At 45.2% G+C, this 26,399-nt stretch overlaps 2 protein-coding genes across 3 annotated transcripts in view; one reads left to right on the forward strand and one right to left on the reverse strand.

Annotated features, from left to right (window-relative positions):
- Positions 1 to 26,399, forward strand: part of LOC308581639 (uncharacterized protein C3orf49) — a 239,089-nt gene that overhangs the window by 166,232 nt on the left and 46,458 nt on the right. The gene's annotated exons all lie outside the window — the stretch shown is intronic.
- Positions 11,873 to 26,399, reverse strand: part of PRICKLE2 (prickle planar cell polarity protein 2) — a 252,106-nt gene continuing 237,579 nt past the window's right edge. For both annotated transcript variants that reach the window (XM_081184051.1, XM_081184052.1), the window contains one exon: positions 11,873 to 14,621. In XM_081184051.1, the coding sequence (XP_081040177.1) occupies positions 13,753 to 14,621 (869 nt within the window). In that variant the 3' untranslated portion in view covers positions 11,873 to 13,752. The remainder of the gene's footprint in view (positions 14,622 to 26,399) is intronic.

The following is a 26,399-nucleotide window of genomic DNA, read 5'->3' on the forward strand; positions in this document are numbered from 1 at the left end:
TGGCATTGTGTGATATGTAAGTTTATTTACAAGTTATTAGTTTGAGCACAGGTGGAAGTACACAGCTGCAATGCTCTAGCAGCAAATCCCACTGCTTCACATCAAATCTCCAGAGAATGACAGACACTTGCCCCTCCCCAAAAACACTTTCCAGAGCTTGTTGCTTTCTCTCTGTTTCCCTCAAGCATTGTAGTCCATATCCCAATACGTTTCTATTGTTTTCCACTCCTACCTAGCATGTCCCCACTGCCTGGAGTGTGTGAAAATAAGGACGAGTCCTCTTCTTTTACCACCTCCTAGCCTTGACCTCTTACCAGTGGCGTAGTGTGGGGGGTGCAGGGGGGCCGGGCGCACCAGCCGCAACATCTGGGGAGGGGTGCGGAAGAGACTCAAGTGCTAAAATCAACGGGTTAGGGGGCGCAAATTACTTGCCTTGCCCCGGGTGCTGACAACCCACGCTACGCCACTGCCTGTAATTTCCCCAACAAAATATGCTCATGATGTCGTGTTATGCTAGCTGGCTAGCATGCCACTGTGTCTGCATTTTTTCTTTATTTAATTATAGCGGGGAGGGCAATTCTTATTGAGACTGCAGGGAGGGGAGCAGAACATAGTCTTACCTCTTCTACAGTTTGGACAGAATGCCTCTTCTCCAAAATGATTCCATAATCATACCATGCAATATAAAGTCTTGAGCTAAACTGAAAGCAGCAGGGGTCTGACTGTACAGTGGGCAGAGGAGGAAATTATATCACATGAATAGAGTTCTCAGGTTCAGTTAATTAGATCTGCCTGCACAATTCTGTAGAAACATAATATGCGTGCCAGTCCAAAGACTCAGCAGTCACGGCGGATATCACCTTGCGTTTAGATCTTGACAGTGGCAAATGAGAGAGCAACATGATGAAATTTGCTTGGATCTACAACAGACCACAGAGCCTAGGACTTGCTGATCAGCAGGTGGGCGGTTCGAATCCCCGTGACGGGGTGAGCTCCCATTGCTCGGTCCCTGCTCCTGCCCACCTAGCAGTTCGAAAGCACGTCAAAGTGCAAGTAGATAAATAGGTACCGCTCCGGCGGGAAGGTAAACAGCATTTCCGTGCGCTGCTCTGGTTCGCCAGAAGCGGCTTAGTCATGCTGGCCACATGACCTGGAAACTGTACGCCAGCTCCCTCGGCCAATAAAGCGAGATGAGCGCCGCAACCCCAGAGTCGGTCACGACTGGACCTAATGGTCAGGGGTCCCTTTACCTTTCTTTACAACAGACCTAGGAAGTCTGTGGCTACTGGCTTTGTCTTGCCGAATGGAATCATCTAGCAGCTCCTGCAGCCATGAATCGAAAGCTATCCATTTCAGTAGCTTTTCAACATTATCACATGCATAGGCCTAAGGCTATAATTTTTTCTCACACCAGGAGACACTGGGTGGGGTTTGTAAACATACATGGATGTCCACATGTGTCACCAATGAAAGTATGGTGTGTCACCCATGTTAAGCAAGGCTCAAAAGGAGAGGATGCATGTGATTTCCAACACATGCATTGTAGTTTTTTCACAGTGTCCTCATAAAAAAGCCATCTCATATCTTTCCCCCTTCTGTTTAATCTGGATTTGCCATTCCCACGTTGCTGTTATTTTAATTGTTTTGAGTGGAAGCAATAAATCCAGATTAGATGGGGAAATAATATGGGGTGGCATGGTGATGAGGATGCCAGCCTGTGGACACTGCGCAGAATTTTCATGCAGGAGCAGCAACATAAGCAGCTGTGTGGAAGCGCCCACAGCTAGGGGAAGGCCTGTGTGTCCAAATTGCACAAAATAACCAGCCAAACCAGCCCCTGGGCCAGGCTATTTCACTGAGTGTGCTTCAGGAAATGGGCACAGCTGGCATCAAATGAGATGGTGGGGAAATTTGCACTAATTTGCACCTTCCAAAACAACACACAAACTGAAACACAGGCATCCTTCGAAATCCACACTTATCCAAACCATGCTGTGCAATTCTCCAAGGGAGTACTGGTTACATGAATTCAAAGTGTACATACATCCGTTAAAATAACATTCAAAATACATTCTATCAGGAGAAATTGCTTTTTTAAAAAATGTATATATTAGCCAAAATTGCATGCAAAAATGTGTATGGTGGGAGAAATTTGCACTAAAATGCTGATGCATTTTCACGATATGAAAATGTGATGAACTCAAAAGACTGGAAAAATTAGAGAGAAAGAAAAACTGATCGATTTATCCATCCTTAGGCAGCCTGGCGTGCTCTGGTCCATGGGGTCACGAAGAGTCAGACACGACTAAATGACTAAACAACAACAGGCAGCCATAGTGCCAGCAGATTTCACATCGCCTTGCCTTCCTTGGCCCATGGCAGTCTCACTTTCCCTGACTTTAGAGGTCCTTCTGATACTGAAAAGAGAAGTGAAGCATGGAGCAATCCTGGGTCAACCAGGCCATCCCATTCTCCCTTTCTCCATCAAGCCTCTAGACCACAGATGGACTGCAATGGTGGCCTTAGGCCTTCCATTCTATTTTTAATCTGGCAGATGCTGTGTCAGCCCTGCAGTAGATGGGCTGAGGGCTCATGGGACAAGAGAGGCAGGATGGCCTTATCACTTGGCCTTGCGCACACAGCTGCACATCTGATAATGTCTCCTCATCTGTCGAATATGCCACCAGCCGGCCACTTGACCTAGGGTGATTTGGGCAGGAAAGCCATTAGTGAAATGGGAAATTAGCTACTATGTTTATATCACTTCATGATGGGGTATGAGATCTGAATAATGATGAGTTGCTATGTATTTAACCAAACTGCCATCAGTCCCCTTATTTTCTTTCACATTCTTCTAATGCTTGTCTCCAAGAAACTATTCCCCCCCCCTTAGGTTGCCCATTGACAAAGCAGCCATTTTTACCACAATAGCCTCCAGAATATGAGAAGCCTAAACATTTCACAGACTGGTTTTGAACTAATATTTATTTAGTATTTTTTTAAAAAGTTACATGCACCCCAAACTCCAAGCGGAGAGAGATTCCCGTGCATACCTCAAGTTTGGTTTTCTGGGAAAGGAAACTGGAGACGATGTTGTCTTTGTACTGTATTGGCTTTATTTATACATACAGTGGTACCTCGGGTAAAGTACTTAATTCGTTCCAGAGGTCTGTGCTTAACCTGAAACTGTTCTTAACCTGAAGCACCAGTTTAGCTAATGGGGCCTCCTGCTGCCGCCGCGCCGCCGGAGCACGATTTCTGTTCTCTTCCTGAAGCAAAGTTCTTAACCTGAAGCACTATTTCTGGGTTAGCGGAGTCTGTAACCTGAAGCGTCTGTAACCCGAGGTACCACTGTATATACCACCTGAGGATAAGAGCGAAGGGCTTGCAGCATTAGCTTTCCAACAGAGCTTGTTCCCCTATTAGGTTTCTAGGTGTGTTCCCAAAGTCATAGCTTTGGATTCAGCAAGTCAAGCCTCTGTGCCTCTTCTCAGCCTAGCACAAGGCAAGATTGGCTATTCAGCTTCCTTCCTTCCTTCCTTCCTTCCTTCCTTCCTTCCTTCCTTCCTTCCTTCCTCCTTCCTCCCCACCCCCCCTCACTCACACAGAGAGAGAGAGAGTCAGAGAGGAAGTAGATAAAAGCTGAGCCCTGTTTCAAAATGCCTCTCCTTTGAGAGCTCTACCATGGCCTGTTCCATACCCCACAAGTGTCTTGAAAAAGAGGGACAAACCATTATTTTTGGGGAAAGCATGGCAGCCATTTGGTTCGTAATTTCATGTTGCGATTCCACCCCCTGGAAAAAACCCACTTGTTTCAGGGCCATAATCTTGTGCCCCCCAAAAGCACTTTTTTGAGGGGGGGAACTGAGGCCTGAAATCACGTGAGATCATGGCAACCCAAATGGCCGCCATCATGCTTCTGCAATAAAGAATGGGAGGATGGTGTCTAGGAAGACAGCGTCCCAGATTTTGGCTTCCAAGTGGTGGAGGGTGTGCTGTTCTGCTTGTTCCATTAGCCTGACCACACCTCAGGGTTACAACCAAGAATCATAGGGATGAGAGGAAACTGGTCTCTGTATGGATGGTGAGTCTTTGCAGAAAAAGCTTCTCGTGCCGTACTTGCTTAGCAGGGCTAGGCCTCAGCTGTTATGCCGCTCTGATGAAAACAGCGAAGCATCGAGCCAAGCCTTGCTTCAATGCCACTGGCTAGCTACTTCTGAATAGCCAGAGCCGCTTGGGTGCCCAAGACGCTGGCTGCCAGGCAACTCATCACCAGAACAAACACCTTGACCGTCCAAGCTCAGACAGCCCTGTCAATAAGGAAGCTGGCCAGCACACAGCCTCATTAAATCTCCCCAGCTGCGAACACAAGTCCAGACCTTGTTCCAGCAGCACACTGGCTACCTTGTTCTTCATCACCCCCTCTCCGGCACACATGATGGGGAAATCAAAACTGAGGGAGCCGGAGGAAGAGAAAGGAGAAAAAGCAGCAGCCCCCCTTCATCACCAATGGCAAGTCATACCCCCAGTGCTTCTGCGGCACACAAAGGGAACTCAAGATCACTCCAGGTTGATTTTTATCACTCCAGGACTATTTAGATGGGCAGATGCATGTGGTTCTGAATTACTAATGTGGTTTGGAATCCCTGGAGCATATTTGCATTGGAAGGAGAGGAGAAAAGCCTTTGTCATCACCCAAATTGTGTCTACCCAAAGATGGGTATTGCAGGGTAAGGAAAAAATAACCTGATCGATAATAATCTTACCCAAGCATTCTCTCTCTCTCTCTCTCTCTCTCTCTCTCTCTCTCTCTCTCTCTCTCTCTCTCACACACACACACACACACACACACACACACACACACAAATAACCATTTTGTGAGGAGAAAAGTGAGGCCACGCTAGCTAACTCCAAACCCACTGTTGTGTCCTTCCCACCCCACCCACAAATGGGGAGGGGGGCGTAGGAGGTATAAAAGGCCATGGGTGTCAAAAGCATCTTGTGGAGAGAAGGGAGGGGGTGACGGAGAGGTGGTGGACTTTAGCTGGCAAATCAAATAATTAGAGGCGCTTCACATAATGAGTGCATAATGAGAGTCAATGTGGTGCAGTGGTTAGAGTGCTCTGCTATGACCTGGGAGATGAGGGTTCGAATCCCCACTCAGCCTAAAGCTTTCTGGGTGATCTTGGGCTAGTCACAGTCTCTCAGCCTAACCTACCTCACAGGGTTTCTGTGAAGATAAAACGAGGAGAAGGGAGAGCAGGGTATGTGACCTTGCGCTCCTGAGAGGAAAGGCTGGGGGTATAAATCGAATAAACAGGCAGTGGATACATGAGAGAGCACCCTGGTCATGGAGCAGAAGCTGGCACCCGTTCCCTGACAAGCTTGTGCCACAGTCTGTATAACAATAACACTTGCAAGTATGTTTGTTGCATCCGTATGTTGTCATTTGGTCTCAGGCCCCAACGCCTGAAAACACCCTTGAGAATGTTCCTCCAGAGAGATGCTCTCTTACTCTTCCAACACATGAAATTAGCTGTGTCTCTATTGCGTCGCGCCTTCGGCCCAGCCACCTTTTAAGGGAATAAGCAGGAGGAGAATAAGGTCACGATTTCCTGCGACGAGGAACGCTCTGAGGGAAATACCTTTCGAAGGCACACATCTGCCCTTACGCAGGTCGTCCAGAGCGTGGCCTGTGGAGAAAGAGGGATGCAGCAAGCAGGGCCAGATGGCTACAAAGCAGAACACCGCCGGCTGGTGTAGCTCCTTCCATCCATTGTGTCAGAAGCAGTTAATCATAGATGAGCAGGAAGCGTTAACAGTTTCCTCACGTACCTGACAGCAAATGCCGGGGGGGGGGGGACAAACAATACATATTAACTCTTTGCTGCTCTCTTTAGTACCGGTGTTGTCAGCTCACTTGTACGTTGCTTGCGTCCAAGAATCTTCTTCAAGGCATTTGTGTTAGAGTTACCAGGTTTCCTTCTTTGAATCACAGAATTGCAGAGTTGGAAGGGACCACAAGGGTCATCTAGTCCAAGCCCCTGCAATGCAGGAATCTGTTTGCCGAACATGTGGCATCAAACCCACAGCCCTTAGATTAAGAGTCTCTTTCACTTTTGCTATGAAGGTTAGGAATGCAGTGACCAAAAAAGTTCTGAATTCAGCTGGGACCCGGGTGTGAGCATGCTGGTGTTTCCACCACAATGTCAATGTAAAGCATCGCTCACAATCTGCAGTGCTGCAGAACTGAATATTTTGGGTCATGGAAATGATCCTGCCTTTACACCTGTGAGCTTTTGACTCACACAGCGGGTGGCGCTGTGGTCTAAGCCGCCAAGCCTCTGGGGCTTACTGATCTGAAAGTTGGCGGTTCGAATCTGCTTGACGGGGTGAGCTCCCATTGCCCTGTCCCAGATCCTGCCAACTTAGCAGTTTGAAAGCACACCTATGCATGTAGATAAATAGGTACCACTGCGGTGGGAAGGTAAACGGCGTTTCCGTGCACTCTGGCACTCGTCACGGTGTCCTGCTGTGCCAGAAGCGGTTTGGCCATGCTGCCCACATGATCCAGAAAGCTGTCTGTGGACAAATGCTGGCTCCCTGCCTGAAAGTGAGATGAGCGCCACAACTCCATAGATGCCTTTGACCAGACCAGGGGTCCTTTACCTTTTACCTCTTCTGCGAATGTGGGGACAATACCCAAACAAGGGGGAGGGGGCGGCATGTTAGAAGGAATGAAGTGGATGCTAGCCAAACAGGCCTTGGCATATTTCCCACTGAAAGTGGTGGGGCTCTTATTCTGCTTTTGATGTGTGTATGCGTTCTTTTGTAGTAATCACCCCCCAATTTTGGGAAGAGGAACTGCAGATAAGGCTTAGCCATATGTTCCGACTGTTCCAATTTACCAGGAGCGGTCTCTATTTTTAGGAATCTGTTGCTGAACATAAGAAAAGCCTGCTGGATCAGGCCAATGACCCATCTAGCCAACCCAGATGCCTCTGGGAATATACTGCAAGCAGGACCTGAGCGCAAGAGGGCTCTCGTCTCCTGTGTTTTCAAGCAGGAGGCAGTGGAGGTACAGGAATGCCAGCTGCTGGGACCTCCAAGTAGGGAGGATGTTATGGGGAGCAGGTCCTGTTTTCGAGTTTCCCATAAACAGTTGGTTGGCCATGGTGAGAGCAGGATGCCAGACTGGCTGCCCTGATCCAAGAGGCTCTTCTTATGTACTTATGCTCTTAGATAATGTGTTTTATCCCAGTGGAATGCAAGGGTTCATCTCCAGATCACACGAACCAATAGAAGAGCTCTTGCAGGTTGCCTTTCCGTACAGGTCCACCCTACCTATTTCCATTTGAATTCAGATCTTGCCATTTCTATGCAGAGCAACTGTGAGTTGATTGGTCGATGCTGGCAGCCAGCAGCCAAGATTTCGCACAACTCATTGAGGCAGCTTTCTTCTCCCCAGCAAAAAGTGCTCATTGCTCCGATCCTTGGAAGGGCTGGAAAGGCAGAATTGCGCGCGCGCGCGCGCGCACACACACACACACACACACACACTACTGCTAAAAAGATACAGATGCAGCTCAGACGATCCAAACAGGGTTAGGTGCATTTTGACACAGCCCGGTTTTCAAGGAGAACTTTAAGAGAGGCTCACACACAAAACGGCTAAGAACAGGGCCCGACTCGCACGCTGGAATTTGGCATATTGCTGCAGCATGGGCTCCTGCACTTGATTTCTTGCAGATGTTGCTCCGAGGCCCTCAGAATGGAAACAGCTGTCATCTAGACGAGGAGGAAAGAGCCTTTGGGTTTGGTGCCACACACAGCTTTCTTCGGGCGACTTCACAGATGGCCGTCACTCTGTCCCGAGACTCCACGGTGGAGCAACAGCTAACGTTAAGGAGTTGCATCTCTCTTTATGGAACACGGAATCTCTGTTGCACACAGACCACCCCACATTTCATCTTTCCTATTCTGCAGCCTCCTTTGCGGGCACGCCGCCATGCTGATCTATGTTACTGCATCTTTAAGACGAATAGGATCTTAAGAGCAAGCCAGTCAGTTAACGGACCTGCCTAGAAGAGATTAAGTGCCGCTGATCACATAATCATAGCATCATTGAGTTAGAAGGGACTCCTTGAGGGTCCTCTAGCCCAATCCCCAGCAATTCAGGAATCTCAACTAAACCATTCTCAAACACCCAGGTGTATGCACCCTCACTAAGAGCTGTTTGACAGCGGAATGGTCTTCAGGAGGTTGTGGACTCTTCTTCCTTGGAGGTTTTAAAGCAGAGGTTGGGTGGCCATCTGTCATGGGTGCCTTACCTGAGATTCCTGCATTGTAGGACAAGACGGCCCTTGGGTCCTTTCCAACTCTACCATTCTATGATTCTCTGTTAACAAGACCACGATCTGCAATAACTTTGGCTATTTTAGAGGGAACCTGTGCCTGGGCTATCCCACCCCTCTTTATATAAAAACAATTTACTATCCTGTCTGTTAATATACTCCCCTACAATGCCAAGTAAAAATACTTCTGTTTCCCCCCCAAATGTATATTTCAACATATTTTTCATCTCATTGTATATCATTTCCCAGAAGCTTTTCACTTTCTTACATTCCCACCACTTGTGATAAAAATATCCTTCTTTTTCTATACATTTCCAACATTTATTACTTATTTTATTCTTGTGCCCTTGTTAGTGTCCTTTGCATCATTTAAGTCTCCACTTCCAGGGATTACCACCCCTTGTTTGAAGTTCTCTACCTTGTTAATCATTTCCCTGAGAAAATAACACAGAGCCTCACTGGGCAAGTAAACAAAAGCTACTGTTATCGTCTCTCCTTAAAGGTAAAGGGACCCCTGACCATTAGGTCCAGTCGTGACCGACTCTGGGGTTGCGGCGCTCATCTCGCTTTACTGGCCAAGGGAGCCAGCGTACAGCTTCCGGGTCATGTGGCCAGCATGACTAAGCCGCTTCTGGCCAACCAGAGCAGCACACGGAAACGCCGTTTACCTTCCTGCCAGAGCAGTACCTATTTATCTACTTGCACTTTGACGTGCTTTCAAACTGCTAGGTTGGCAGGAGCTGGGACCGAGCAATGGGAGATTTGAACCGCCGACCTTCTGATCAGCAAGTCCTAGGCTCTGTGGTTTAACCCACAGTGCCACCCGCGTCCCTCCTTACAAACTGCCTATTACAATACCTGCCTGCCACCAAGAGACTTTCTTCTGTTACGACATACAGTCATTTTCTTAGCTGCGATTATCGCAACTCCCTGGATTTTGATGACCCCAGTGCACTAAATTGCTGTCTTCAAGCCCCTGCTGCCTTATGATTCTTTTTCTGCAAACCTTTTCCATTGAAGGGGCTTCCTGCAATAAAAGCATGTCCAGATGTTCCTGCTTTCATCTTGCTTTGATCGCGGACACTTTCTAACAGGAGCCAACCCTCAGTTTTGTCTGTAGAGTACAGATGGACCAAAAATGTGGGTGTGGTTTGCTTTAGCTTCCTGTTGTTTGGGATCCAATTCATTAACACCAGTGATTCACCTGTAGTATTTATCATAAGCCTGGAGGAATTCATTAGACCTTTCTATGACTGGCTTCATCCTCCAGGCAAGGATGGCGTAAAGGCTTCTTCTTCCATTCACATTGTCTTTTAATCCATGCTTTTAATCAATGGACTTATGTGGACTTGATCTCGTGGCAACAGCCAATTGCGCCAAATAGGAGCAGGAAAGATGGTATGTGTAGATGGATAATGTGTGCAGGATTAATGATTACATACACACACACACACACACACACACACACACAGACACAAAGTGAGAGAGAGAGAGAGAGACAAACACTCGTTTAGGTGGTTTTCTGATAAGGTGACTTGATTATAATGACCCACAACTGGCCCACACTCAGGGACTGACTTGCCCTGTCAAAGGTAGCTGCCCTGGCCTTCTGAATTCACTTGACCAGCCAGTCTGTTTGGGCTTCATATAAGCAGCATTATACATCTTGTTGACCAACCATGGCACCATTACTTGGGAGTCTTAATGTGTTCGGTAGGCTGCACTATATGCTTATCTGGCAGTAGTTCCTGTGGAAACTCAGTAAAACTTACTTCTCAAGAGGCATGTGCAGAACTGAACTGTTGGCTTAGCCTGGCTTCACAGAATATTAAGACTATATGCAGCCTTTGTCCACGCAATAGTATCTGCTGTTGAGCAACCCATGGCATTAGTAAATTGTTTCCACTTGCCAACTCGCACATCTTAATCTGTTCTTCGGACAGATAAAGGATTCAACATGTTGCCAACTCTTGGCTGCTTCCTTCTTTCTTTGACTGACGCCATTAACCTCTAAAATTGCTATAGAAACTTTTATGAAGTTAAGGGTGAAATCACAGGCTTACATTTGGTATTTGGGGGGTTTCACCAGTGCATCAGAGAGTGACGGTTGTCAAATTCAGCACATGCGTGTTTTTCCTCTCCTCGATGCATCGCCATGAATCTCTACACCTCTCTGGAATATGCTGATTAACACCAGTTAACGATCTGTCCCCAATTAACAATCTGTATGTAATTTCAAGAAGTAATTATATGTAATTATTGGCAATTATGGACTACCGATAAAGGTATTATGCATATGCAACTCCCTCCAAAGTACAAACCATTCCTTTGGTTATCTGAAAACGGCACATTAAAGATATCTAAGGGTTTTACAGCCTAATGCTATGCATGTTTACTCAGAAGCAAGTCCTGTTGAGTTCAACGGGTTTGCTCCCAGGTAAGCAGGCAGAGAATTGCAGCTTTATAGACAGCAATCCTCAAATCATGTCTGATTGAGTCACACCTTGATAAACTGCATTTTTAAAGATCTTATTATTAAAATGGTCATTTAAATAACAAATGCATAAAATGTAGCAAGGATAGGTACTTGTAGTACAGTTCAATGCAGGCTGAATTTTTCATATAAAGTATTTCATAAATAAAATTTAGTGCTAATAGTAGTAGTAAGAGTCTCATTGTTTTCCAGGAGGTTCAGTCACATTAGTTGCTTTGGGCCTAATATGTAATATGCCAACTTCTTGGTGCCCTAATACCTTAAAACAAACCTAAGAACTGATTAATTTGACCAGGGCATAAATCAGGGGTGGTTCTTCAGGTGTCGTTGGACTGCCAACCCCTTTCAGCCTCAGCCAGCATGCCCAAGGGTCAGGGAAAATGAGATCTGGAGTCCACCAATGTCTGTAGGGCCACAGGGTCCACCCCAGCCTAAATGAATCATGCTCATACATTTAGTAAACCATATCTAGGTTTCCCTCCCCTCTAAATTTCCCATTTATGTCTACCATTTCTAATCCATTTAAGGTGTTAACATGGTCATCATGGTTCTGTCCAATAAGTGAAAAGGCAACACAGGAAGTGGCAGTTTGTACAAACCATGGCTAGTTAACAATGTGTGAGAGACAAAATGGGATGTTTCCACTTGTGAGTGTAAGTCAAATGATTACTGCAGACTGTACTGCCATTCCCAAGATCCAGGGGTTATGAGGTGAACCTGCAGCCCACACAAGTTCCCTTGCTCTCTTATATGTCATGGACAGCTTTGTGTGCTTCAGCTGCATTGAAATGCATTGGGAACTGTCTTCTTGTGAGATGTCAATGGGGCACATCAGAATGATAACAGACACTGTGGGTTCTACTCCACTGAGCATAAAATGAGTCAAAAGGAAATAAACATATGCCCCCTAATGAGATGACAGCGAATAGAATCTACTGTAAAAAACACACACCAATATATTTTCAGTTTGGGCCAATATGTTCATTCATTGAAGCCAAGAAAGTCTTTCTTTTTATACATCACCTTGTTTCTTTTTCTTTCTTTATTTTTTTTGTGGAAAAAAAATCATAATTATCACATTCTCCTTATGCACAACAAAAAGATTCTTAGCTGTGCTATGGATACATCCGTATCTGAGATTTCCTTCCAAGTCACTGCTTTCCAATAGGCAAGGCCATCTGTTCCCTCAGTGTTACATGTACATTGATCCAAGGCCTGTTCCACAGTGGAGCTGGAGCAGGCCCAAAGACCCCATTTCTTAGGTCCAACTGGAGAGTCAGGGCTCCCACACCTGTCTGTTTGTTTGTCTGCCCCATTCCCCTCACACCAATTTGGGTTTTGCCATCTATTCCCATTGACTCTTGTTCTAACAGAGCCACCCAGTTCTCCACAGGTGGTGTAAGCTGGCAAGATCCTATTTAGCTGGGGGTCTACTGAAACCCGTTTTACAGCCCTGTAGTAAAAAGTACATCAACCAAAAGAGAAAAAAAGAATTTCCTTCTTTCCCGCTGTCTCATCTGAAAACAATATAGAACACATCTGGGTGTCAATCTCCCAATTGTTTAAAGCATACAGAGAAAAAAAATCACATCCACCATAGCACACAGTACACTTTGAGCCCTATGTATATAACTACCATGTTGAAGCTGTTGTTGCTTTGTTCTACTTCCAAAGAATGGACTCCATTCTACCCTGAGGATAGGCCCTTCAAACTGCCTTCGTAATGGGTTTGAAGTGATTATCTCCCAAGGGTAGGCTTTAAGTCTGACATGATTAGGATGTATTCGTTTCATTATGAATTTCAGAAGAAGGCAGTGTTGAAGATACCTCTTGGTAATGAACAGCAGTTAACAAATGCCAGGAAACTAGAGCACCAGAAAACAATTCTATACTCAAAACAAGTTCATGCTGACACCACACAACTGAACCATTTACAACTGTTTTGGTCTATCCTCCCAAAAGTAGCTGAATTATTTTTTTTTAGCGACTCCAGCCCTCTCCAAATAGATGTAAACTTCCTTCTTAGACCTGGGTTCTTTTTCCAAACATTTGGTGGTTACGGGTTTTGCTTAAATGTCGTTGGAAAAACAGCAACGTATTTTTTTTATTTTGTTTCGGTAACAGACGCCTCTATTTGTTTTACAGAATAACATAAAATGCAAGTGTTAGTAGATTATTATTATTATTAATATTATTATTTAAAAGCAACCCTGTAGGCCTCCGCAAGAGCTAATGAATTTATAAGAGGCTCTTTTGCTTTTAGAGCAGGTGCAGAAAGGAAAGCCTTAATGATCCAGAAAAAAAATCTGATGGCAAAAGATAAAGGGTTCTGAAGCTCTGTTTGTTTAGCTCTAGCTGAAAAGCATGATGGATAGGCATGAGTTTCCCAGGGACTCCTAAGATACAGAAATTCCTCTGATATTACAAAATACAAAAATATTTTTCTCCAAACTCTCATTTTCTTTGCATTTACAGAACAATCATGGAAATAACTTACACAATCTGGCAGAAGAATGACCAAAAGCAGGTGATGAAAATGAAAAATCAAGAGAGAGAAAATTAACTAGAAGCTAACTGCTGGTTATAGAAAACAATGGCAACTTAAAAGATGAGGGTGAACTGTGTATTAAGTGGGTGGCAGCTACTTGTGGGAAGGAGGTAAATTTGTGACGATTACATGCTAAAATAAATTTTATCCCTCCCTCCATCCCCAAAATAAAATGTGCAAAACATATTCACCATGCCAACGATTATGACTATTTATAGACCCTTGTCTATGACCTCCTTCTTACAGCTCCCAGCTCGGCAGGTATTTCCGTTACAATGAAAAGCACTTTTAAGACCTACAACAGTGCAAGTTGATGAAGTAGTTACATTCTCCAACACTGTGCTTGGGCAACGTGGTTATGCTATGATGCAGTTTTTGCTCTTTTGCCTTTTCCGGCTGTGTAACTGTCCTCGACCACCTAGCGTGGAAGACTTCGGCATGCTGTAGGAGCCGTATTTGTGAAGGAGGTCTTCGCCGGTGACGTACTGGAGGCGGCTGGGTTGCGGGATCGGTTCCCCGAGGAAGTAGCCTTCGTTGTCAGATTCGGAGGAGGAGGAGCACGTCGAGCACCAGTCGTATTCAGCAAAGTAGGGTCCCCACCTTTCGCTAAAGTGGTTCTGCAAAGCAAGGTCCGATACGGTCCTTGGACACTGGCCATACAGATTTCTCCGTGCGCCCTGCTCTGCCGTCTCTCGGCAACTTCTCTGCTGCAAGAACTGATCGTAGTCTTCCCTGGCTCGCAGAGAGGGCCTTTCTTTCAACTTGTAGCTCTGCTCGCTGGCGAGGTGAAGGGCATTGTCTGAGCGGGAGCGCCTGGACCGCCGGGGCCTGTGGGGGCGATACCGCCGATCGTCATCTCGGAGATTAGTTCGTCTTGGGGTGCGCTCGCTCATGGGGGGATGCCGGGCACCTTCCTGCCCAGCCAATTTGTTCCCCGGCATCCCACTGTCATAGTCAAAGCTCTGGTGCATCCTTCCACGGGACGGTGTGTCCCTGTATCCAATGGGGTTAGTGAGGTCGTGCAGGTTGGCTTCCATATCTTGGTACTGTTGAACGGAAAGTAGGCTCCGGACAGACTCGGCACTCCTGAACTGGACGGAGGAATTCAGGGTCCCCATGTTGCTCAGCTTCTCTGAGACATTCATTCCAGAATCTTTGCTTAGATCAGGCATGGAAAACCGAGAGAGATGCTCTTGCCGCTTGGCCCCACCATCCGTAGAGAGTCCTTTTGGAAACAAGGGGGAGGGGAAAGAAAAAGAATTAAAGACTGTGGTTTCTGTTCATTTCTTCAATGGTATTGGACTGCAAACATGGCTATTTGACCTGTGATGCTGTATCTCTACAAAGGCAGTGTAATTGTGTGTATGTAATACATTACTGAGGACGCGGGTGGTGCTGTGGGTTAAACCACAGAGCCTAGGACTTGCCGATCAGAAGGTCAGCGGTTCGAATCCCTGCGACGGGGTGAGCTCCCGTTGCTCAGTCCCATCTCCTGCCAACCTAGAAGTTTGAAAGCACGTCAAAGTGCAAGTAGATAAATAGGTACTGCTCCAGCAGGAAGGTAAACGGCATTTCCGTGCGCTGCTCTGGTTCGCCAGAAGCGGCTTAGTCATGCTGGCCACATGACCCGGAAGCTTTATGCCGGCTCCCTCGTCCAATAAAGCTAGATGAGTGCCACAACCCTAGAGTCGGTCACGACTGGACCTAATGGTCAGGGGTACCTTTACCATTACCTAATACATTAATGAGTGTTTTTCATTACTTAGACGGTACAAAGGATGAGGACTGGTATGATGGGACAGGGGCTATTGGGTGACTGTCCCCATTGGGCTCCATCAAAGGAGGTGTATTTAGGTAGTCTGCACTTTGTGCCAATCCCTTGATTCCATTGCTGCCTTAGACAGCTGCTGGAAAGAGCAAAAGAACTCTCCTCCTCCTCAGACACCCATCAGCAATGGCAGCCTCTAGGTACTCTCTGTTCCATCTCATTGGCCGCTCTTACCATGGCTGTATATAAATGTTTATTTGCTATTGCTTTCTGTCTGCATTTTCATGCATTTTCAACCAACTAATACACATTATTCAGGCCATACGTGAAGACGCTAAAACCAAAATGAATTTTTTGCAGCAATCTGAAAATTCAAAATATGAATGAGATTCTTCCTTCCCAAAAAAAACCTATTCCACAGATAAATAACTTTTGGAATGGACAGCAACATTATACTAAAATGACCAACATCTCTCCTTATTCATCAGAATGCACCCAACAGTTGCTTCAGAGCTGAGTAATTGAAAGCTACTGAAAATAATTTGTTCCTTCATTCACTCAGCTGAATTTTGCATCATCCAAACAGAAACAGAGCCCTGACAACAGTTAGCCTTACCACAAGCCCAAATCTAACATCATACTAGAAAATTAATTCTTAACTTAAAATACCTTTTATGTAAACATAACTATGCTGTTTAACATCTACACAAAACCACTAAGTGGGGTTATCTGGAGTTTTGGAGTATGTTGTCAGCAATATGCTTATGACACAGAACTCTACTTTTTTTTTTTTTTTACATCTGCAGGTGAGGCAGTGGAAGTGCTGGACCAGTGTCTTGCCTCAGGAATGGATTGGATGAGAGCCAACAGACTGAAGCTCAATCCAGATGTGACTGAGACAGTGTTAGTGGGTAACTCCCTACACCAGATGGGTGGGAGATTCCCCTTCCTCTGAAGGAGCAGGTTTGTAGCTTAGGGGTAATCCTGGATCCTTTGTTGTCACTCGAGGCTCAGGTGTCCTCAGTAGCATGAGGTGTCTACCATCAGTTTTGGCTGGTGGCCCAGATGAACCCCTTTCTGGACAGGGATAGCTGAACTTCTGTTGTCTATGCTCTGATAACCTCTAGGTTAGATTATTGCAATGTGTTATACATTGGGCAGCCCCTGAAGAGGGTTTAGAAACTTCAGCTAGTGCATAATTTGGTGGTCAGGTTGCTCAATGGATCAAGACAGTTTAAGCATATTACACTGATCCTGGCCTGACTGCACTGCCAATTAGTTTCTGGGCCCAATTCAAAGTGCTGGTTTTGACCTGTAAAACCTTAAACAGCTCAGGACTGCAATACCTCAAGGACCGGCTCTCCCCATAGGAACCAACTTGGACCCTACAATCATCATCTGAGGCCCATCTTTGCATTCCTTCTTCATGAGAGGGTGGGAAGGCAACAACATGAGAACAAGCCTTTTCTGTGAATATCCATGTACAAATTGAAAATTTCAGAAAGCAGCGTGAGAATTTTCATATGCAAATGTAAAGATTGGTCAATGGGAGTGATAATATTTCCTCAGGTTTTACCTCACGTAGATACATATGTAACCTTCTGGTCAGATGTGATGCGAGAAGAAATAAGTGATTTTCAAAAGGAAATAATATATTTCCTTACTGTGAAGAAGATTCAAGTAGTAATAGCCATTAGTTTGCCTGTTGCTTTTGCTATATCTGCAAAATTCATCTTAAGGATTAAAAATCCTGTCAGAATTTTAAACCATCTAATCCATTTTAAGTGTGCAGGGTTCACTTCATAAAAGCAATCAGAGCTTTCTGGTGACTCATGATGGAAAACAGAAATAGGAAGCTTCTAGAACAGGTGTGTGGGTGTGTCATATGGTCCATGTGATGCACTCAGTCTCCAATATATTTTCTGTAAGTCCACAGTTTGGTCAAGTTTGTCAGATTCTCTCTTTCAACCTTTTTATGGTTTGCAGCTCTTGTGCTTTGGAAGACAAGCTTGAAAATCTGCTTAAGAAGAAAGCATAGGTTTCAAAAGCGTCTGAATTACTAGTCTCTCCCCCCCTTCCTTTCAACCACTGTGATGAAACTTGTTCTTGGATACAGCAGCAAAGTCTGAATGAATGGCTTTGAAAGGTTACTGCATGTATGACTGTGTGAGGGATTTGAGAATGGTAATATCAGCACATCTGGAGTTATTGGAGATATTGACTAAATCAGCCTTAGATCCCAATATGTTGGGCGGTATTTAGCTTTCTGTTCATTTTACAAGCAAAAGGCTTGACCTTTATATACTTGTTCTATATTTGTACCTTAGGAAGGATTTATGCCCCACCCCAACTAATTGCAAGTCATTTGGAGCATGAAGATCCACTGCAAAATTCTTGCCGTAATGCGTACCTGACCTGAGAACAGGCACAAGTACAAGTCCATACCATATTCGGATTTTTCACCATGGAAACTGGAAGTTGAAAAGAGGCCTTTTGTACAATGTGTATGTGATACGGATATGAAGAGGAGCAGTTTTGTTTCTGTCCAGGAGAGGGCAGTAGTGCACAGGCACACGAGGGACAAGGCATGATCCACTCTAGCAATGTTTGTGCAATACTTGTGGCGATAAACGTGAAAACGCCATGCCAACACACAGTAATCACAGGTCTGGCCTATTAAATACCTAACGGGCTGCCATCTGAAAGATGTGAGATCAAACCTCTGTTCACTTGTGTAGCCAGTGGGTGACCTTGGCTTGATCCCACATTTTCCGGCTTCCCTTTCTCGACCTATAGCCCTTGTGGAATGGGAATTCATCCTACAGGTCTTGGAGGAATTGCTTTGTGGCAAGGGAAGAAGGAAGGAAGAGTTGGGGACAACCTTTTAACTTCTTGTTTCCGAAGCTGTGGAACCCAGCAGGTGCTTGCTGTGATTCTTTGATATCATAGAAGATATTAGGGAGGTCCTGCTGCCACCACACACAAAATGTTGGTGGTGAAAAATAGTACTATAGTGGCAAATTGGTACTGTGGGAATATATGGTGATTAAGTGCTGTTTGGGGATGTTGTCAGGACAAGATAGAGTCGCTTCTGACTCACAATTCTGTGCTTCTAGATAGGCTTTTACAAGAATCAGGTGAGCTCCTATATGTGGGACTATTAGGCCACATCAGACCATATATTCAAAGCATTATTAAACCACTTTAACAATCATGGCTTCACCCAAAGCATCCTGGGACCGTAGTTTAGTTTATTCCCCTCACAACGCTGTAATTCCCAGAGTCCCCTGGGAAAATGGATATATTGTTAAACCACTCTGAAAAAATGTAGCACTATGAGAAGAATGGGGTTTTCCTAGCAACTCTCCACATTATTAACAAACTATAGTTCCCAGAATGCTTTGTGGGAAGCCGTGACTGTTCATGTGGCACAGTGGTGCTTTAAATGCAAGGATGTGGCCTTACTTTGAGGTGAGCCACCCACATAACATTAGCAGAGCTGAAGCCATGAAGAAGAAATGTTATGTTACACAGACAAGTTCTCCCTTGAAAAAAGGCCAATCCCTTTAAAAAGCAGAAAATAGTGTTCGAGAAACGATCCAAAAAGACCTTTTCACTTTGAAATAGCTGCATAAATATTAATTAGGCATTGTTTTGGTCATAAATTGCAGGGCTGTCAACCAGGATCTTTTAGCTGATTAACTGTTTGGCTTTTAACTGATTAAATTTGCATATATTACATTCTGCAACATCTCAATAAAAAAAAAGCCCTTTTCCCTTGAGGATCCTGAAATAAGGTGACAGTTTCTCTCCATGAGATAACATTTTAAGAGAGAGAGGGCGTGACTCTTCCATTAGCCTGAGCTGACATGGTCCATGGCCAGGGGTGATGGGAACTGCAGTCTAGCAACATCTGGAGGGCCAGAGCACTGGCTTCAAAATTTCTACCTTCCAGTAACCTTCTCCGCACTGTTTTGTTTGCTGAGCAATCCTTGTCTGTTTCCTCTCCACTGCAAACCTCTGTTCGCTTGCAGTATTTTTGCCTGCACTGAGCAGGCACTCCAACACCTCAGCAACACATTCCCTGCTGCCCTAGTCGGTTGGCGTTCTTCAGCTGTGATTTTAACCACACCTACTTGTTAATAATAGCAGAGCCAAGAGCTACATGTAAGCTTGTTCATTACATCAGCAGTACTGAAATCTTTCAACAAAGCATTGATGTAGCTGGGAGTTTTCATTGTCTGAACTCGGTAATCCTTTTTAACCCCCCCCCCCCCGTTTTGGAGAATAAACAGAATCCGTTTGACAAAGCGAGTGTGTTATGTGACTTAACTAGCATGCTTTCAAATTTTGCAATTAAAGCTTTAGTTGACTAATCCCACCGAGGGACTGACTGAAACTTGCAGCCCCGTGCGGCTAAAGTTTGGGTTTTCAGGTCCAAGCCAAATTCTCGCACGAGTCTGGAACCTTTGGGGAACTCTGTGCTTGACGGTGTCAGCAATTTTAAGGCTAGCCCTTTGAAAGAGGAACCTGTGGTGAGATGTTCCAGGCAGCCATTTGCCTTTCTCCCTGGAGGGCAATATGGCAACATGGAATGGAGCTAGAGAGAATAGCAACTATTAAATACAGTTTTAAAACAGGCCAGCTAAATGGAACTTCCATTTACAAAGGGACTTTATCTGTACAGGATTTTGGCTGGCGATAGCATGTCCATCTTGCAAATCTCTCTGGCCTCTGTTGGAAACAGAATCCTGGCCCTCAGCCTGAGAATTCTTGTGTTCTTCAGACAAGCTGCCATAGCAATCCTTCCTTCTCTCCTCTACCCTGCAATGTCTTGCCACCCCATTACTGAAGACGCTAAGTGTGTTTGGGATTGGGTCTGGTAAGGGCCTGGGTGGTTAAAATGCATGCCATCTTGGGATCCATGATGGATGGAAAGCAGGGTTTATAATGTGAGAAAATAAATGCATGGAAACTTATGATGTGGGGAGAGGAAGGAACAAAAGGCATTGGTAGGGCATGTGCCTTGCAAGGAGGAGAGTTCCAGGTTCAATGGCTGGCATCTGTGATTAAAAGGATTAGATTGTGGGTGGTGTGAAAATATATCAAGGACTCTGAAGTGCTGTCGCCAGATATTGATATTGGGCCAGATCAGCCTTCCCTAACTTTGGGTCCCATCAACACCTGGCAACATGGCCAATGGTCAATGATGATGGGATTTGCAGCCCAACGACATCTGGAGACTCAGGCTGGACAAACAGTGTGACCTTGTAGTCGGAGGCCCCCTCTTGTCCCTGCTTCTCCACAACACTGGCTGCTACTGGTGAGAGAACCCCAGTGAAAATGGAACAGGGAGCAGAAATTGTTGTAGTTTGCATGTTTGTCTCCTGTCAAGTTGGAAATCAGGCAAATCATTTTTGTTTTTTAAGCCCACAAGTGATGCAAAATCAATGACTTCTTTTTACATAACTTTGACATTTCCTTTACACCGAGATGAATGTTAAGTTTTGTTAATTAGCAGGCATGAGACGAATAGCTTGGCAGAAACTGAACTGCAGCGGAACGGAGAAAGCGCTGCCTGTGACGAACGCAGGCTGGAATGGAAATTGCTGCCTTCTTACATCCCCAGCTGCTGGAGACGGAGGAAATGTACAACACAAGGATCGGCCCATCACAGATTGCTATTATTGCACACTATTGGAGGGGGGAAGGAGGAGGCAACTTGACATGAGGTTGCCATTTTTGATGGCAGCCCCTTGTTTCTTCCTAACATCTAGTTCCAACCTTAATCACCAACCAGACCTCCTCAGGAAGAAAGGCAGACAGTCGGTCTGCTCGCTCATTAGCTCTTCCCGTCTTCTCCCTCCCCTTGCAGTTCCGGAGAAAAATCAGTTCTGTGAAAAGTTCCTGCAGTCAAGCAGCGCAGAGGTCAGCATTTGGAAGGACTGACTGTTAGTACAGGATCTCCCACAGAAGAAAGCAAAGCGCCCGTCCCAGAATGTGTACTGAAATATACCCAGAACTGGGTCAACGTCCCTCTTTACAGCTTTCTATAGCTCTCTCCCCCTCTCTCCCCTAACCCCCCGGAAACAGACACATGGGATTCTCTGATTACTGGAGGGTTGGATTTGATTCTGGCAGCGATGTGAAACGCCTAGGCTGTCAGGATGACAGAGCTCAGAAACTATTTCAATTAGAAAAAGAATCCCTCCCCCCACGGCCCCCTCCAATGCCTTCAAAATCAAACACAGAAATGTTTATTTTGGCATTTGTTCTTTTTGTCTTTTGCCCCATTCCAACAAGCTTTCTGAACAAACTCATTTGCAGATTCTTAATCATTCGCCCTGAACCCAAGACATGCATCCCTGTCTGCAAATCCAGTTTATGGACTTTGCGAACTACGTACGGGGGAAGCGGGGAGGGAAAGATAATGCAGCTCTCTATGTGTTTCTGCAAATATAATTTTCTAGATACTCGGTTTTGGCATCCGACTTTGTCAGGAACGTTTTATTAAGATCAAATGCTAGAAAGTCATAAGATCTCGGCATGACAGCGGCCTCTGGCTCCTTGTTCCTGATAGAAAAGGCAGCTGAACAAGGAAGATGCAAAATTCTCCTGAGAACGGCTGGGGTTGGAGGGGTATGTAAGGGGCAAAATGTTTTGCTTCCAGGCACCATCACCAGAACACGGCGCAAGAACTATCTCTCTGTATGGGCAGGAACCCCGCAATTGCCATCTGTGCAGCACCAAACACACATTGTCAACACCAACTTAGAGCAATGGTCGTCTGATTACCTTCACACACACACAAAGTACTCCATTGTCTCTTGAGATGGATGGATGCCAACAACACAAACCAATGTCATAAGATCCCCAAGTGCAAAGTTGTAGATCACATTTACTTTCCATTTGGCTTCAAAACGAATGGTTAAAACAGGAAAGTTGCCATGCCACCCAATTTTGCCAATGAAGGAACTGAAACTAGTTGAAACTAGGTGACAGCAACTTTCCCAAACCCTCCTAGCTAGGCTGTCTTCAACACAGTTGAAATATATAAAAAATAATAATATATGTCCAGTAGCACCTTAGAGACCAACTAAGTTTGTTCTGGGTATAAGTTTTCGTGTGCATGCACACTTCTTCAGATACCTTCTGCCAGGATGGCATCTGCAACCGGGTATAGCAGAATCTTGCAAGGTGCCACGATTCTCAGTTGCAAATTGCTGGTCTTGGCCAGGGGTCCTCAAATTATAGCCCGTGGGCCAAATCTGGCCTGCCAGGGTCCTGAACCCGCCCCGCCCAGCAATTGCTGAACCCGCCACTGTCTAATGGGCCTATGGCCCTCCTCTCCCAGCCTGCCTGTCTCCATCGCCCCCCTCCCCAAACATCCTGCTGCCTGGAGCAGAGAGAGATTTAAATGCATGATATACATGCCGAAGGTCGCTTTTGCATTTCATGAACTCAGGCAGAGGCGCTTTGCTGCATTTCTGTTGCCATCTGGGCATTTCCTTCTTTTGCCAGGGTCTCCGTTAATCCCCTTCTCGCCATTCTTGGCACCGCCACACCCGCCCACCCAAATCCCTTTTTCTTAGTTTCACCCCGCAGGTGCACCGCAGCAAGGCAAACAAGTGCCAGATTTACGTATAAGCTAAAAAATAGCTGTGGGCCCCACTCTCTTGGAGCCCCCCCCAAAAAATAAAGAAAAAAATATATGTGCAGTGTGCATAGGAATTCGTTCATTTTTTTTTTCAAACTAGAGTCTGGCCCCCAACAGTGTCTGAGGGACAGTGAACTGGCCCCTGTTTAAAAAGTTTGAGGATCATGGCAGCCTGCAAACCCTAACTCCGCTCAGCTCAGTCAGTCACAAAAAAAGATGGCGGTGAAAGTCAAACTCTGTTTTAATGGCTTGTTTTGCCTCTACCTGGCTTTAGCCAGCCAGCATTCCCACTCCTAAACAGAGTTTGGATCTGGCATACTTAAGCCAGCAAAATTTTGCTGGCTTTCTATATTTTGGATTGCTGCTTTAGTTATTACTATAGTGAGTCCCCACACTGGCTTTTATTATTAAAACACACACACACACAAAGCACCCCTAGCTTTTATTAGCTTTGTTAGTTGTCATCCAACTTTCTAACTTGACTACAACTAAAATTAAGTTTTCCTAAAATCTTACAAACGCGATATCATGGCACAGTCTTGTTAAGTCTGAAGCATGCTGGGAGAGGTGTTTTTTGACATACGAACATCTAAAGATATCTGACAACACAGAGCTTCATCTTCCCAAAAGAAAATGTACTTTTAATTTCCCTCCTAAAATTCTGGTCCACATTTATTTTGAAGTCATCCTTGGCAAAGACAGGAGCTTTTGGCTGGTTTAAAGTTTGCTGAATGGGTAGATTATGTCATTAGTGCCTTCACAGGGAGGTGTACTCTGGGATACTGGGTGGACTTCTGAGAACTGCAGACAGGATGGATTTGTGCATGACACTAAAGATGTCAACCAGTTATAAGACTTCTATTATTTTCATTTCACCAGCCCATTACAGGATTACATCTAAATAAATTTGCATTCAGCCAAACAGATTGGGGTTTATTTTACTTTATTTTAAAAAACAGATATTTACATGAGTGTAAGTTAAATTAATAAAGGCAAATTGGGCCGACTACAATGAAGCAACACTCTTAGAGGAATGGGGTATCACCTGATCTCGCCCACCCATTGTTAAGAGTAGCCATGTTGTCTGTTTTCATGCACTTTTACAGTAATGCTCTAGAACCAACCTGACATAAAAACAACAACTGCAGGCAAATCTAAATTACATTTCTAGCCACATGGATTGCCAATATAATCAACTATAGATTAAGTTGATTCATTTACTGATTAAAGGTTGCAGCCCAACTTGTGTCTGAACTATCTGGAACTTGTGCAAAGCAAGCAGAACTTTTAGAATTAGCAGGAGTTCCAGTTTTTGATTCAACCACCAACTCCATCAAGCTTGACTGACATGAAACCACCATTTGACTCACACTCCGCAGTCGTAAAATGTAGGAATTTAACTACTTGTATTATGCTTCCAAAAACCTTTCTGAGACCTGTGGAGCATGTTTCCATGAGATTTCTTATTTCCAGCATTAAAAGCAAATGGAGCAAGCAAGAATTCAGATTTCCACAAAGACGATCACTTGGCCAGATGGCACAGGACACAGCAATCTTCTAAACAGCCGCTTAACCTTTGGGAGCCCATGGCCATACCCCTAATTATGGATTTCACTGCTCCTGAGTTAAATTCTATATTATAGCCTGGTATAGGATAAAATTCAGGGGTCAGCAAACTTTTTCAGCAGGGGGCCGCTCCACTGTCCATCAGACCTTGTGGGGGGGACGGACGGACTATATTTTGAAAAGATAATAACAAACGAATTCCTATGCCCCACAAATAACCCAGAGATGCATTTTAAATAAAAGCACACATTCTACTCATGTAAAAACACATTGATTCCTGGCCTTAGTTTGCCTACCCATGGGATAAATCCATGCAATATACTTCTGAGGCACACTTGACCCAAGCAGATTTCCTAGTAACTGTAGGTTGCATTTTGATTGCAAATCTGCTCCAGCCCTACCAGTTTACAGAAAGCCAGAAGATGCAGTCACTGTGAATGGCTTCCCTCCTGCCTTTGTTTCCTTCAGCATCACAGAGAAAGTAGTATTAGGGGATGAAATATCTCTACTCCTATTTGCATCTCCTCTTTAGTTTCAAGCTGCCGAATTAGGTTGCCTTATTTGTACTGTTTCATACAATATCGTATGGATTCGTTTTTGTTGGGATTTACTTGCAGACAAGATGATTTTTCATTGTTGCTAATATTCGTTTGTTATTTTGTGAGCCAATTCCATGAGAAAGTGGCATAGAAATAAACGAGTGAACTGGGACGTCTCATGAGTCTCTAATAAAAAGAGGCCACAAGAGCTCTCCTGGATCAGATCAAAGGTTCATCTAGTCTAGCATCCTATATCCCAGGTAAAGTAATGGTAAAGGGACCCCTGACCATTAGGTCCAGTGGTGACCGACTCTGTTGTTGCAGCGCTCATCTCACTTTATTGGTCGAGGGAGCTGGCGTACAGCTTCCGGGTCATGTGGCCAGCATGACTAAGCTGCTTCTGGCAAACCAGAGCAGCGCACAGAAACGCTGTTTACCTTCCTGCCGGAGCGGTACCTATTTATCTACTTGCACTTTGACGTGCTTTCGAATTGCTAGGTTGGCAGGAGCTGGGACCGAGCAATGGGAGCTCAGCCAAGGAGGTGAAAGCAAATGCCTCCAAGAATCCCATAAGAAGACCGTGAAGCCATAGCTGTATCTCGCTGTGGCGCAGAGCAGCTATACAGTGACATGCTGCTTCTGAAGCAAGGTTTCAGCAGCATCCCAGAACAATAGTTTTGCAGGCAATAGACAACCAGAGAAGGACTTTCTTCAAGAAGGCTCTTTCCACCATCCCTCGTCTCTCCCCACTCCCAACCCCCAACCCCGGAAGTGGCAGGATTCTGGCTTCCTTTGCAGTCCCTATGTGCTTTCCAAAGCCCCATGAAATAAGATTTATTTGAAATCCTACCCCAGGAATTTTTCTAAGCGGGTCTGCCTGCAACTTGTTTACACCAGAGCATCGTTTCATTTCAGAGCAACCTTGGAATTTGTGGGGGGCGGGGGGGGGGGGGAGAATGGAACCATTATATAAATGAAAGCAGCTAAAAGAAAACAGGGCCATGAGAAGAATAAAAAGCAAGAGAGAGTCAGAGAACCAGACAGGCAGTCGAGTCAATATTGTTCTTCATGTTCGTGACAGCACTCAAATGCTTTCAAGGCATGGCTTGTCTCATCTCTGCACATTATGTTTATGGGGAATGACTGGTCGCCACAATGCCTTTTAAAGCCGTATGAAACTGCTTTGTACCAAGCAAGCCTCCTTTCCCCCAACATGGTGCCCTTCTCCAAATGGTTTGGACTACCGCTCCCATCACAACTGCCATGCTGTCTGGGGAGAGTTTGTAATCCAAAAGTGTCTGGAGGCTGCTAGATTGGGAAAGGCTACTAAGCTTAACTTGGGAGGAATGCTCCTTGAACTCCACTGGGCTTTCTTCTGAGTAGTAGAAGAAGAAGAGCTTGGATTTGATATCCCGCTTTATCACTACCCTAGGTGAGTGGGGCTGAGAGACTTCAGAGAAGTGTGACTAGCCC

Source organism: Podarcis bocagei, assembly GCF_964188305.1.
Source record: "Podarcis bocagei genome assembly, chromosome: 2".
Taxonomy (NCBI): Eukaryota; Metazoa; Chordata; class Lepidosauria; order Squamata; family Lacertidae; genus Podarcis; species Podarcis bocagei.